General features: G+C 41.5%; 1 protein-coding gene across 2 annotated transcripts in view; it reads right to left on the bottom strand.

Moving 5' to 3' along the window:
* The window catches only part of pacrg (PARK2 co-regulated), a 170,799-nt gene extending 155,918 nt beyond the window's left edge, over positions 1-14,881 (bottom strand). For both annotated transcript variants that reach the window (XM_074692112.1, XM_074692111.1), the window contains exon 1: positions 14,616-14,881. In XM_074692112.1, the coding sequence (XP_074548213.1) occupies positions 14,616-14,684 (69 nt within the window). In that variant the 5' untranslated portion in view covers positions 14,685-14,881. The remainder of the gene's footprint in view (positions 1-14,615) is intronic.
* Between the last annotated feature and the right edge of the window lie 285 nt (positions 14,882-15,166).

Raw genomic sequence — 15,166 nt, 5'->3', positions numbered from 1 at the left:
ATATATATATAATAAATCCATTGATTTACACAGGATAAATACTGTATATGAACACAAATAATTACTAGCTATTGAAAAGTTCCATCTTCCATTTAATGCATGGGACTAAATTAGATTTTAAGTAACAATGTAGCTGCTTTCAGAACATGCAATAAATACAATTACAACTAAATACATTGAAACATTTTCCAAAATTATTTCAATGAAGACAATAACTTGTGAATTTATAAGCCCAGGTAAATCCTGCATGGCATTATGAAGTGAAACACTGTGTAGTAGCCTTATATTAATTAACACACAGGAGCAGGAGCAACAGAATCACTGCAGAGCAAACATTTTTACAATCAGCTACATTTTGGCCAATGTTGATTAATCGGTAACAGGCTAAAATCAGCCCGATTAATCGGCCCACCCGATTAATCGGTCAGGCTCTAGTACCAAATATTTGTTGGTTTGTATGGTTATTATACAGCCTTTAGGGTTAACTCGGAAATCAGATATTTCTTCAACCACAGTCCACAGACCATGAGTTTGAGACCCCTGCCCTAAAAAAAAAACTGAAAAACACTTCAACAGAAAAAAAACAGTGGAGAACAAAGGAACAGGGCACGACTGAAAGAGAAGATCAACTGACAAAGTAGAACAGAGACTGAAGAGACACAGTGAGAATCAACACAGGTGAAACTAATGAGTGCAATCAAATGTAGGGAAGTAAAACTTAACCAGACACACAGGAAGCAAGAACTACAAAATAAAGCAGGAAATACGAAAGATCTGACATTGAAACATACATAAAGAATTCAAGGAGACGTGCATCAGGATACAAAGAAAGTCAAAGACTGATCAGAACACAAAGAACAATCTGTGCTAGTTCTACATACTTATGGCATATTTGTGTTAGAGTCAGAAAATATGTTGGTGTGTAAGAGAACAAAGCACACTTTCTAGTCCCAGCTGTTAAGACAGCAGCAAACGCACTGATCCAATGCTTTGTCTTTATGACCCCAATCAGTGACGACACCTGAAGGTGTTAAAACACGGCGATGGGCCATGAAATTAATGACTCACAGAAGGAAAACTACATCCCTGACCTGCTGCAGTTGCCACTTCTGCTGAGAAAGAAGAATTTAACTGTCCTCACTATTTGATTTGTCAGATAAGTGGCTCCTCGTCAATAAACATCCTCATAACTGCATTTAATTTACAAAGCTCAGAAAAACGACTCGTATAATGTTAATGCTCCTGAAGCAAGTAACAACACCACTCTTTGTTTAGAGTGGTCGCAGAGTGCTGGCCATAGCTCTGAATAGCTGCATGACTCATCCAAAAGTCCAAGTTTGTTTTGCAGGTAAGGAGACAGGCAGCTGAGCAGATAAGAAGGTAGTTGCAGAAATAAACAGCCAGAAAGGTTGGAGGCTGAAATGGGGAAGCAGGCTGGAAGCAGGGAAGAAGATGAGAAGATAAGCAAGCGGACAGGCGAGCTGCTGAATGTAGCTGCGTGACCGTACAATCCAGTGTGGGAGCGTCACTGGACGCTGTGGAAGGTTGATGTGACGGCAATGGGTCCACAGGGGAGTGAACAGGAGAAGGACGTACCCAGGGCAGCGAGAGGCCATCGATTCCACCAGCGAGCCACAGTCAGACATCAGCACAGATGAGAGGGGTCAGTCTGAAGCCACACACACATACACGCACACAAGAGTGTCAAAGGTAGCCCAGCACTGACAGATCCCTGAGGAGTGAAGGGAGGCATGGGGAGATAAGCAGACTGCACGTGGCAAGAGATACAGGTTCTACCTCTGATACAGGAATATTGTTTAACAGTGAAGAACATTATCTAAGTGATTAGTATGTATTGCAAAACGAACCCCAGGCTCTCGGTCTTATCACACACCCAGCATGACTTTTTATTCCTGGAAATCAGTCTTGCTGCCCGTAAGGCCGTCCTGTGAAAAAATGATGCTGGAGGTTTGCTTACAGAGACGCCATGCAGAGACCAAAGCCCAGCCTGGTCTGAAATTTGACCTTTACATGAATTAAACAGGGGAAAGCACACCGAAGGCAACATCCCTGTTAGTAGATAGACACACAGCTTTTCTAACTCAGCGGAACACACACAGGTACACCGTCTGCCCCTTATCTACTTTCACTTCCTTGGATTTGATATGAAATGAAACATAGGTTTGTTTATTCTTGGATGGTTCTATTTGGAGCAGAAATCTGTTTTTAACACCACAAGTGAAGATAATGCTCTGAATCTTTCAGACAGAGACAAAAGTTAAGAAAAAAAAACCTTTGTGAGCTTGTTGTCTTATAAAAAAACGACACCTCAAATCTCACACTATGCTGGCTCCAGCAGCTCTCGTGGACGGAGAGCTGACACCTTTTGCAAAGCTATGGGAGGCCCTCACAGTGGCACACACACATTCCGTGGCACAAACAACAAAGCCGCATAAACAAAAGGGCACGGTCCAAGCACCTCTTACCAGTCGTCCCCATCTTACATTTGTACATTTCTAGTATCACCTTCAGTCAACTGACCTTCTGACACCTCCACCTCTTGCTTTTTCTTGTCATTTGCTGATGGAAATGGTCACACTGGCCATCCGTACCATGCCCAAGCACACGTTTAGTCATTGTACATTGTCTTGGCTTTGGCACACTTCAGCGTGGTAAACTTCATGCACAAGCACACATATACAACAAGTCCATGATGTAAAACTGCTGCTATTGCTCCTCTTGACAATCATTTTGGTGGGGGTGTCAGAGAGCTGTGTCAGATTATGACATAACATGAGCCAAGAAGTCACTAAAGCCATTAGGGCTGAATGATATGGTGTTCTCGCGATTCAATTCTACTTTGATCCTAATCTGATACCAGGGTTGAATAATAACCTGCATGCTCTACTGGGGCTAAGACTGGTAATGTTTTGAGTAAAAGACAAAAATAAGTATATATTACTGAATTACTGAAGTTAATATTTATTTAAACTTTAAAGTGATACTCCAGGATGGAACAAGTTGGGTCCTATCACAAGGTTTAGGGCAGAAATGACCCCTACAGCAGTGATTTTGTGCAGCAGAAGCCCAGAGCACACGCACCAAACACCCCCTCCCTGCTCCTCTGCCGGTTTCCTCTGCACTCAGACGGGGCCAATTTTATAATTTGTCCTGGCAGACTACCTGCGTTTGTTTATATCTAGCACGCCGCGCGTACAGACTGTGGCTCTGCAGCGGAGGTAGCGCTGTTTTACGACACGATGAGAACTAGAGCCATATTTAGCAGTGTTTTTGTGTGAAAGTAATGCGCTGAAAATTCTCTAAATAAAGCGTGAATGCAGACCAATATCTGATTTTTTCGGTGGGAGTCCATTTATTTGTGTTTTTGGTCAAGTAAAATATGGCCCCGTCTGAGTGCAGAGGAAACCAGCTGACAAGCAGGCAGGGGGTGTTTGGTGCGGGCGCCCTGGACTTCTGCTGCACAAAAATCACTGCTGTAGGGGTCATTTCTGCCCTAAACCTTGTGATAGGACCCAACTTGTTCCATCCCGGAGTATCACTTTAAGTGTTTAAGTGTTTAACAGCAGTTTGGTTAAAAATGCTTCAGAATTTACAGAAATGGCTATTTGATTGTAAAATTGTATACCTTGTAGACTAAATCATAGTTTAGCCTTTGTGTCAAGTTTGGACCAGTCCTTTCCCACTGATACCTGATCCAGCTGTGAGGGGTTGGATCAGCACTGATGCCAGATACCAGGATCGGATCGGAGCATCCCTAGTGCTGATTTGATTTAAATTGGGGTTCTTCAATATTTACAATTTTTGCAATTTTCAATTTGCATTTTAACACCAGACCATGAGAAAAAGTTAATGATGATAATAACGTCTACAGCAAGGGTCTCAAACTCGTGCCATGGAGGGCCAAGAGGCTGCAGGTTTTCTTTCCAACCAGAAACTCCACCAGCTGAATTCACTAATTACCTCACCTTCAAGCAGAGGGCAGGGACTAATCAGTGAATTCAGCTGGTGGAGTTTCTGGTTGGAAAGAAAACCTGCAGCCTCTTGGCCCTCCATGGCACGAGTTTGAGACCCCTGGTCTACAGACTATAGCAGGAGCCGTATTTTCCCATAAAATGCACATCACATGAGTCAGAGAGAAACATTTCACCCTCCAGTGGAGAGAAGTGGTAACGTTTTTCCAATCCAGTTTATAAACAGACTTAAATTAAGAATTTGAGTTAAAAAAAAATTTGTTTTGACAAAGAATCCCCATTTTGATAATGTCAAACAAAAAATCCTGATATTCCATATTCCATTTTGTCTCCCACCCCTTGTAGCCAAGTGCTGACTCTGAGACCACGTTTCTTGTAAACAGACGCTTCATGATGACGTAGGTGAGTCACGTGTGCCTTGAGTCTTGTTCATATCGGAGTAGTGTGACCACGGGCTGTACTGGCCAGGGGGGATATGGTACTGTGGTGGGGGAGCAATCATACTTGAGTACAGCATGGTATGGATGTCGAGTGTTACCGTGCCCTAATAGTTTTGCCTACTAATACTAACTATGACTGTGTGCATCGCAGGGTTGCTACAACAGCAGCCATCTTGTTGTGTTCATTTTGTCTCATAATAAACACAAAATGATGAAGTTTGCAGTTAATTAAGTTTTCCAAAGAAGAGGATCATATCCAGGCTGTGATTAAAAAGGTGAAATACTGTAGAGTTAAAAATGACCCCTAAGTTCAGTCTTGGCAGCAAAGTCCCGTTCAATTCCAATCATAAAATTTAAGAGGTGCGCTACGTCATGGTCTCCCTCTTGAATCATATTCTTTCTTCAATCCCTTTCCCCTCTACTCACTCTAATATCCTCTCATAAAAAGCCTGCCTTATACGACTCTCCATGGCCTGAATTTTTATGCCTTTTTGTGGCCCATCTCAGAGGAATGTTGTCAAGGTAATGTGATGATGACCCTCACCCCCTCATTAAATCACTCTGAGCATCATCTGAATGGCTCAAATGTTCATGTAAAAAAAAACAGAGATGACAGATGGTTCAAAAATAAAACAAAGGGGCAGAGAGTTTTCTTTCATCTGTCTTAACTAAAGGTCTCAGTCGCTATCTCTTCCATTAGCACTCGCATCAGCATCCATGTCATAACCTCATCCAGGCAGCCAGACAGACAGTCCAAACAAAGTCAGTCAGATTCAACAACACTAAAGAGATGGGTGTCAAAGTGACAGATGGAAAGTTGAGCATCTGTCACTGTGCTGAACCGTTTGGCTGATATCAAAGGGAGATGAGGGCCTTCAAAGGACAGGCAAAGCCGTGTCTGAGGCCAGACATGCTCTGGTGTGCTCTGCAGATAAGGGCCAAGAGGTTATATTGCTTTTCTTCTGTCTCTCCCTTTGTTCTCCTCTGTCTTGAGGGAGAGGGAAGGCAGGAGAGGGAAGAGAGAGAGAGTAAAAGGAGAGAGAGAGAGTAAAAGGAGAGAGAGAGAGGAAGAGTCACGAACAGGTTGCCTGTCTTCCCCCCACCACAGCACGGCGTGATGGTCGTACACTCGTTAGTGGAATTTGTGGCATGTTTCAGGACAGTGAGGTTAATGTGCAGAGGTGGATGGAGCAAAGGGTTGCCAGGCAGTGATGCAGACCACTTCTGACAGAATCAGAGAACCTCACCCTTCCAGCCCTTCCCTCTGCCTGCCTTCTCCAGCGTGCTGCAGCAGTGCTGTTGCCTCCAGCGTAGCTTCGACTGGGAGCGCTTTGACTCAGCTGGATGCGAGGCATGAGCTAAATAGCAGAGTAATCCTCAGTGGAGTTCTGAGGGAAACGTATAGTACTTCATATCTCAAAGGGTTTGCAGGTTTACTTTCTTGGCACTGGGTGAAGAACACCACAGCCCTGGAGCAGCATCTGTGAGACTGACTGCTGTGCGTTTTAAACTGAATTCAGAGTCCAAAGCAAGGAGGTGGCACTGCTGCACTTTGGCTCTGGCTCTCAGTTTCCTTTTCTCTTTGGAGGAAATAAATACATTTCCCATAGCAACATGCTTGTTTTCTCACATTTATTGCACAGGAGCAGTTTTCATCACTGATGCGTGGTGCATTTTGTCATGGCCCTTAAGGGATCACAGACGTACAGCCCATTTTGGTCTCTGTACTGGTCAGCAGAATTCAAAAGGTCAGGCAGCAGGCGGTGTTATTGCTCTGATGGTGATTTTGAAAGATTTTCAAAGCAGGGGGGAGCAAAACAAAGGCCCTGTTTGTCAGATACATTGATTTTCCTGCTCCTGGTCCTTATTATGTTGATGTAGGCAGTCGGTGAGCTGCCAGGTAAAACCTAGTGGTCATGATAATAACTTGTGCTTCACAAAAGGCAGAGAAGAAGGGTAGAAACCTATATTTCCTGTCTAACAATGATTAGTCAGTGTAATGGGTAATGATTATGTCAGTTAAATGTGTTGTGTTTTTATTTAGGTTCAAGCCCAGTTAACATTTATGTCCTGTGTAGAGTAGCAAATGCAACAGGTGCACTTACATTCAGGTGGAGACATAACAATGGAAACAGTTCTTTTCTTTTTTCTTTTTTTCTTTTTTTTTTAAAGCCACTTTGCTTAGGTTTGCATCAACAATACACAGGTTCACTATAGATAGCAACTTCTGCAGGACTGAACAGACAAGGTTCAAACAACATAATACAAAAAAAAAAATGGATAAGTAGATATTCAGTCTGACAGGTAAATGATGGAAAATCACATGCTCATTCAAAGAAACACTTTTACTATGACCATGTAGAGCACCAGCCAGAGAGGCCAAATCAGTCTGGATTGGCACTTCATGAACTCTGCATACTTTAAGTTGTGTTGCCTCATGACTACAGCAAAGTAACTTGTAATGTCTGATAACATATTCTCGTCAGACATGTTTTCTCTGTATCAAAAGGGAAAAGGAATGATTCTGTAAATCATTCCCTTTAACTCAGTGACTTTAGCTGATGATTACGTGAGCTCAAGCTTAAATTCTCGCGCTGTATTGTCAGCACATGCTCAAGGTAATGTGCAGATTGTGCCATTAGTACCAGCCAAGCAGCAACCTCCAGTCTAAGAATATGAGTCAATGCGGAAGTGCTAAAATCTGCTGTTTCTCGAGTGTCCGCTTGAGGCTGGCTCTGCAAGTACCGTAAGTCACATACACACCAAGCCCAAAAAAAGGAGTTTTCAAATCAGACATTAACCTATTTACAGCCTGATTCAAAAAACCTCTCCTGTCTGAGTCACTAATTTTATTATCCGCACACACTGTACGGGGGTGATTTTTTTTCTAACTCGACAGTTCAGAGGATATTAAGATCGCGAACCTGCTCAATCAGATGCACAGCTCAGGGTCACGTGACCGACAGGCTATAGCTGTACACAAACCCTTTGCCACTACCAATATGATGGGGGCGTCGGGGAGACTACGTCCATGTTTTGAACAGTCTACGATACCAGGATAAACACCACATTAACTGAATTGTTGGGTAAGGAATTACAAGCTTATTCAAAGCAAAAGTTAATGTATTTTAAACTGAACTGTTGTTATTCTTATCATGGTTGTTTGCTTGTTTGGTGTAATCCTCAGGGGTTCAACAAGAGATCTGACCTTACACTAAGCACATAGAAGGGAGGATTTGCTATATTTATCAGGATATTAGTATATTTTTATATTTGTATGTTTTCATAATTTGCACATTTTGTGTTTCGTCATCTAAATTTATTTACTTGCTCTTAAGATCACGAGAATCATGTTTTAGCCTGTTCTTACATGTTGTTTTTTTTATATTCATCGGCTTTAAAAAGGACCTTGAGGGTGAAATTTTGTGCTAACCATGTGTAAATGTAAGCTAGTTTGCCAATAAAGCTTTTGAATCTTGAATCTTGGGCAACAGTTTCCCTGGAAACCTTTGTGTTAACTATGCTGCAGCTTACTATTCTGCTGGAACAGAATAAAAACTGTATGAATGCTAATATTACTTTTAAACTAATGGTACTGATAACTATAATATGATGTCTTTACTTAGGTTAAGTGGACGGCAACATGATTTGATTTCTGCTCCATAAAAGTCATCTCTTTGCTGTCAACAAGCCATCAAGTCTGTAACAGCTGGCTCACACATTAGCTGACAGCATATGAAGCAAATTGATTTTATGGTAATCCTCTAATCATTCACAGGATACCTGACAGGTATCATACAAAACAACCCGTTTGTGTGTGTATTTTTCTGCTTAACATGAAATTAATTGCTCTTATTTATCCATGCCTTTAATATGAGTGAGTTGAAGTGAAAACAAGTCCATACTTCAGCCAACACCCTGTGTCATTGCTTTTGATACGAGAAGGACACTGCTCACAGAAGAGGCATAGGTCTTGATGTCCTCTGCGTTGGTTATCACATGACATCGGGCTAATTAACTAGAGAGCAAAATAGGGACCCTGCAAGGAGCATTAAACATTCTCCATTAAAAGCCATCTAATTAGAATGCTAGCTACAAGGGCTTGAAGGAGAGCATAACAAACACAGAGGCCAGTGTAATTGTCAACTGGGCTCGGAGGAAAGCAGACATAATAGACACGATCAGCTGAGTTCTCCCTATAAGGTCATGATAGAATGCTGCTAAAGTACTTCTCCTGTTCTGACTCCAGTTTGCAGATGGTGCTTCCCTCAACCGCAGAAAAGGTCACAGGCTTTTCAGCACCTCTAATAGCACGCCATCAATTATCACCAATTCTAGCTGATGATAGCTGGTGAGAGGCTGACGAAGTGCAGAATCTCAAATGTCAATCAATTTAGATTTTCAATCTAAACAAAACGCTAAATTTAGGTTCTCAGTGATTAATAAAAAGAGCGACAACAAAACAAATCACAAGACCAACCGTCTGAAAATACATTTTTTCAGGTCGCTCTTTCCACTACATAAAAGTACAAGCCAGCCAGCCAAAGTCAACAAAGTCAAAAGTTAAACTGTAAGAGTTCTGAGTTGGCCAACTTTCCATCCACACAAGGCCTTCAGGCTCCGTGGTTGATCGATAGTAATGGAAACGCCAGCAGGCCTCCAGAGCCCATTGCCAATTTAACCTGTTTTACCATGACTCAATTCTTCCTGAAATAACCCTGCTGCTTAAGGGGGGGGACTACAGGCTTCAGCTAGCGATAAGATGAGCATGCAGGAGCAGAGGGATGGAAAGATGGATGCTGGAAAAATAGTTTCAACGTGTGCTGCATGGAGCAGTAAGCTCTGCTGGTTTGAAAACAAAAACAAAAATCAAAATAATAAAGTGTTCCACAGTGAGGCAGACAGGTTAAAGGAGTCTAACAGCAGCACCTCCACTCGCAGACACAAAACATCACAGCCGGTTTCATGGCCAATTTATGTTCCACGCTGGGCACATTATGAGTTCCCCATGTCAGGTAAATGTGTTCCAAGCGATGGGGAAGAGTGAATTTGACTGTGAGTGAAAATGATAAACAGACAAATTCATCTCCATAAAGTTTTCCAAGGATTCAATCTTAGTCAACAACCGTTTGCTATTTGTAAAACTGACCAAGAGCTTGTTTCTATTTCATATTTGTCTCCTTTTTATCTCAGCTGGGCTCACACTCTGTTTGATATGTTTCCTCCACCCTGCAGTGTTTTGACGGAAAGGGGGTAGGATTTAATCATGCTCAACTAAAACTTTCACACATGCAAAAATTGAAAAAATTAAACAATAAAATAACTGAATTGTGTCATAAATGAAATAAATGAGTAATTTAAGCTAAGTTTATGTGTTATAATTTAAAGTGAGATTACGTTTAATCGGGCTGCACTGAAACTGGAGACTCATTTAAAGCCTAATCAAGGATCAAATCTAAGCTGTCACTCCTTTAATGTGTCCCTATGGCTTCATTCTTTAAAGATTCATTCAGTGGTTAAAGCTTTAAAACTAAACAGCACAGACAATCTAAATGAATCATGGTGATATGCTGTCCACTCAAGGCTTTCTTCTTTTTAACTTAAATATTTAAAGTATCTCTTTGTTGTGTTTTTTTTCCCCTATATTCCACTATGATTCTTTTTTATCAATATTAGTTAATTGTTGATTCAGTGTCTGTTTTATTTCATTGTCCAGTCAGGAAAATTGACAATACTGCAGAAGAAGAAGAAACAGAGAGCCAAAGAAAGTGGGAGATAAAGATAGAGACAGATTTGGAGAAACAGCACAGGAGGGCTGAGACATCTGCTCAGGTATAATGACGATGCTGAGGGGTGGTGGGTGGTGGGAATAAGATATGGAGGTCACATTTGGTGGCGTGGAGCCTCCATCTGTCCCCAGGGTTAGGGTTGGGGGAGGCTGACAGGTTATAGGGGCTTGTAGTCGACTTGGGGACAACGTTTGCAGCAGGATTTTCATCCCAGAGACCGTGCAAATAGTAAATGAGGCGTGCTTGTGATAAAAGCAGTCTATCGTCTCAGCAATCTGCAGATCCTCTCCACACCAACACTGAGGCAGGGATCAGGTGTAGTTTGTATCGATCTGCCCTCTCAGGTGAACTGTGCAATTCAGCGTCTTAAAGAGGATCATGTCTAGTGTGCAAGTTGTGTTGTAAATGTTGTGTAGGACACAGCTGAGTGTAGAGACATTTCAAATTTTTATCCCCTCTTAATAGGAGTGTCTTTTAAGGAGTGTTCCTTGGAGACAGAGCATGAAAGTGAAGTAAAGGAAGCAAAAAGAGGAAAGTTAACAGGATGTGTTGCAGCAAAGACTAAACAAATTAGAAACTACAAAAATCAATTATTTTCTTGTCCCAAATTCTGCATCTCTAAGTGTCCATAAATCAATTGTACCTTATCTTCATGAGCCATTCAGACTGAGCTCAATAGTTATTGACTGAATGTTTTTACTTTAATAGACATTGATTAACAGAGACATTGAAAAAGAACCCGAAACCATGAAGTCATCAAATGTACAGCAAACATACTGTATGTATCATTTATCATCTATCATTTTGAACACCTTACAGGTGTGTGTATTCCCTCCCTATAGCCTTCTACACATTCGGCTTCTCTCTCCTGTCTGCAACAGAAGGTGATGACCTTACACCAGAATGTTAAAGGGGACATATCATGCTTGTTTCTCCTTTTCACTATGCCAGACTAGGATGCCTGTAAAGCATTTCTGCCCTCAGTACAAGTCATTTAGTTCCTTCATTGCCCCAATATAGCGTTCTCAAAATCCTCATTTTAGGCCATTCTGAAGATCTCGTTGAAACACTCCGTTTCGAGAATGACCTCCAGTAACCTTGCAACGTCACAGTCCTTTGTGCTCTGATTGGTCAGTTCTATAAGAGGGGTGGAGGGGGTAGAGCCAGGGGGCGGTTTTTGCAGCATGGCAGTATTTACAAAATCGCCACATTGAATGGAGCAGACCGAACGAGTTTGCTGTTTGCCAAAACTTCACCATAAGGCTTTGATTGCAGTAATAAAATGGCAGAGTGTAGGATACGTCCTTTTGTATTGGACTCTGAGTCAGACCCGGACGTTCTGCAGCTCAGGAGGAAGAAAATCCACCTCGACACAGATCATCTCAGGACGATTCAGTGTGGTGAGTCAAACCGGTACTGTAACATGTATAGTGTATACATGGAAATATAGGCAGACTTCACCTATAAACTATTTCTATAACAGGGCTCCATCCTGCTCCTTCACTTTTCTCTGTCTTTTTTTTCCATCATGCTGAAAGTGTAGTCTAAAGATCGCCTCTACCGTCAGTTCGTCACTATGTTATTACCGCAGCATTATTGTGGTCCAGGTTCACAGTGCATGTCAGAACAAGCATGCAAATATCACTGTCTCACAAGTATTACGACGTCTGCTGAAACTACAGTGTTTTAACTGCTAATTCACCATGTAAAGCCGAGCTGCTCAGCAGAGCAGGGTCCCTGCATCCAGCACTCAGTCAAGTCAGCCAGAGCTAGTAGGGAGCTGTATTTATACTCGGCTCTTGGTGGGTGTTTCCCTTGGTGGCGGTTGTGTGACTCACTGACATCACAGAGGAGGAGCTGCTTTATCAGATTACTCCAATAAAAAGTAAGGATCCTTGTGTTGTCATTGAGGTTGAAATCTTGCGGCCAAATGGCAATGACCTATTTTCAGAGGCATCAAATCTGGTTCTAGGATATCAGAAAAAATACAATATCTCATTTTTTTGAAAATTCAGGGGGTGAAAGGTCTTGTTTTCAACTTTATTAATTTATATGTAAGTATTAAATCAGGGATGAGCATGATATGTCCCCTTTAATTTAGCTCTTTGTGTTTTCCAATGCTCAGGGATGAATCATCTCAAATAAGGGTGGAGTTTCAGGGCTCAGTCCTGCTGGTTCAGTTCCTATGAACACAAATACTTTAAAGCATAATGTGCCTATGCTTTAAGTCCCCATAGCCTTCCAAGGCTTGAAATGGCCTTGTCGTTACCTACAAATCACAGCCCTCTGTAAAGCTGCCCTCTCTGGGGCGATATGTCAGTGACCACAGGGGGAGGAAAAAACAGAAGGCAACAGACGCCAACAAGCCTCTGAAAAGTGTAATGGTTTTCCTGAGGATTTAGCCAGTAGAACGGTGGTGTGGGAGCATCATTCATGTTTTCAGACGCAGCAGATCGTCTGGGGAGATGGTGAATATTAAAAGGCTTCGCCAGAGCCGCCCGTGCGAAAGCTCTTGACAGGAGATTTGTTTGTGACCTTCAAAAAAGGAGAAGGGAGTCAATGATAGCTGCGACTGCCTCTTTTGCATCTCAAGGCAAAGCCTTCCATGGAAAAACAGAGCTGCAGTTTTATGTTCAAGTATTTACAGTTGTCATCTGAGCTGGGAAGCTCTTCCACTTCTATTTATCACATAGCTTCTTTTAAGTGCAATGTGAACGCAATAAGGCCATAGATGCCTGCAAAAAAAAAAAAAAAAACGTAGTGGCTCAGAGAGGAAGGCCTAGTTAAATTGTCTGCATCAAAGTACCAAAAGTCTGGGCCGTCAACATTTAAGAAGTGGGAAAAGATATGGAAGTAAGAGCCGGGGGATTGCTGACAGAAAACAAACTGCACTATACTTCAATTATTGAGTTATTGCTGACCGTGGAGGCCTCAACTTCTAACGCAGAACTCTTCCCACAAGAAGTTAGCCAAATCTGTCATCATAAGCAACACCAAGACACAACACAGAAATCTTAATACATGGGACTCCCTGAAGAGATATAAGATTAAACATTGCCAAAAAATAAAAATAAAAAGAAATTATAACATTTTACGAAGGAGAAAATGCACATCCGCTGTCATCATGTCCAGCTTTTAAAAAAAGAAACTGCAGTAAAGACATTGGTTCCTTCTTTAAAACAGTTGCTGCCTCAGGGTTCCATACAGCAGCTATCAGTCTATCACAATATCTCCTCCACCGGACAAACAAGAGCCCACCGTGCATCAACACATACATGTATCAAAGGCCTGCAGAGGTAGACAACATCAACTAGGAGAAAAAAACATGAGATTTTAAGAGATCATGTTCAAAGTCACACAAGTTAACCTTATTTTTCATCCTTCATAACAAACCAACCATAGACCACGTAGACTACAGATTTCTATCTTATTTTCATCCAATACATGAAAGATACAGCCCCACCCCCGATGACCAGATTTCCTACAATAATCCATTTTTGGCAACATTAAAGCCAGTCTGACTGACCAATCAATACACTTCATCGATAGAGACAAATGTCCTCTGCTATACAAACCTATTACACTTTCCTGATTCATCTTCATTTGCAGTAAATGGAAAAAAAGGAAGACCTGACAAGATGGTCTTAGGGAATAAGTCAACTCTTTCACAGTTTGACTACACTGCAGTTCCATTTGTGTGTGGTGGGGGAGTTCCCTGTGAAGAAATCTTGGTCACAAAATCTTTAGTGTTGTCAGCAACAATAAAAATTAATGCACAAGCATCATAAGCATTATAGTTTGAAAAACAGATAACATAATATTTCTACATTTTGTGAAATAAGTACTGTGCAACACTCTAACAACCCTCTTTATTCCCATTTTTATGCTAATTGGGCCTCTCCAAGATTTTAACCAACAAAAATTTTGAACATTTGGCCTTTGGATTTCATGGTGTCTATTCATAGCCTTGTAAGGCCTTAAAATGGGCTTTTAAAGTAGAATTCTGGTCTGTTAAAGTTATTTTCATGCTGTTTTGGTTTCCCAAACGCTCAATTCTGTCAGAAAGTCTGCCAAGCTTGTCCAACCGATGTTAGGCACAATCATATACACACACAACCTAAAGAGGCTGTTGTTGACCTCATGTTTTGAGCTAACTGACAAAAAATAACTGCGTCACGTTCGCTTGCAGTTGCTAACCTAAATACAGACCATTTCCTCACAACTTCTCAAATTCCACATGTCACAGTAAATGAGCAGACTTGTTGACCGTCAGACAGTTATTTCAGAAAGCACTCTAAGTAAACCAAACAGAACGCTAACTTGAACACACTAGGAAACCTAACTTGAACAGTAAGTAAGCTAACTCAAACCGTTACGGTCACATCGTCACTCACCACTACGTTCTTCATATTTGCCTTCGTGGTGAAGCCTTCAGCATTTAGCTTCGTTGGGCTCCTCTTCATAGTTAAACGCGTCGTGTAAATTATCGTGTTGGGCACTAAATCCGATGCAGAAACGTCGAGTGACAATTAATATTTGTGCAGCGCACAAAGTGTCGTTCGTTCTTTTCACAAAGTTGTGGTTGCTACGCAACGCCACAGACGCTCTGGTCTAAGTGCTGCGGGGACCTGTGTTTGTTTGTCACCATAGAAATTCCAGAGCGCTGATCAGCGCATGATGGAAGCACACAGCACACCTGTACCTTATTACCTCATTACCTGTGGCATTTCGAAGGTTTTTACAAAGCCCATCATGTTGTACACAGATGTGTATATTTTTTTTTTCATTCATTGTTTATGAATTTCCCCTCTAGGGTTATTAAAGCAAATTTTTCTATTATATGGAGAGAAGTACGCTAAATATTTGTAATAAAAAAGGCAAACAAGTGACAACAACATTCTTCCTTCAAATTCTTATTAAAAAGGTTTCAATGTTTTTTGCCTTC

Source organism: Halichoeres trimaculatus, unplaced genomic scaffold (genome assembly GCF_033239565.1).
Source record: "Halichoeres trimaculatus isolate MK-OKI-2021-1 unplaced genomic scaffold, fHalTri1.1 fHalTri1_scaffold_17, whole genome shotgun sequence".
NCBI classification, from domain to species: Eukaryota; Metazoa; Chordata; class Actinopteri; order Labriformes; family Labridae; genus Halichoeres; species Halichoeres trimaculatus.
This window is presented reverse-complemented; position numbering and strand designations above follow the sequence as displayed.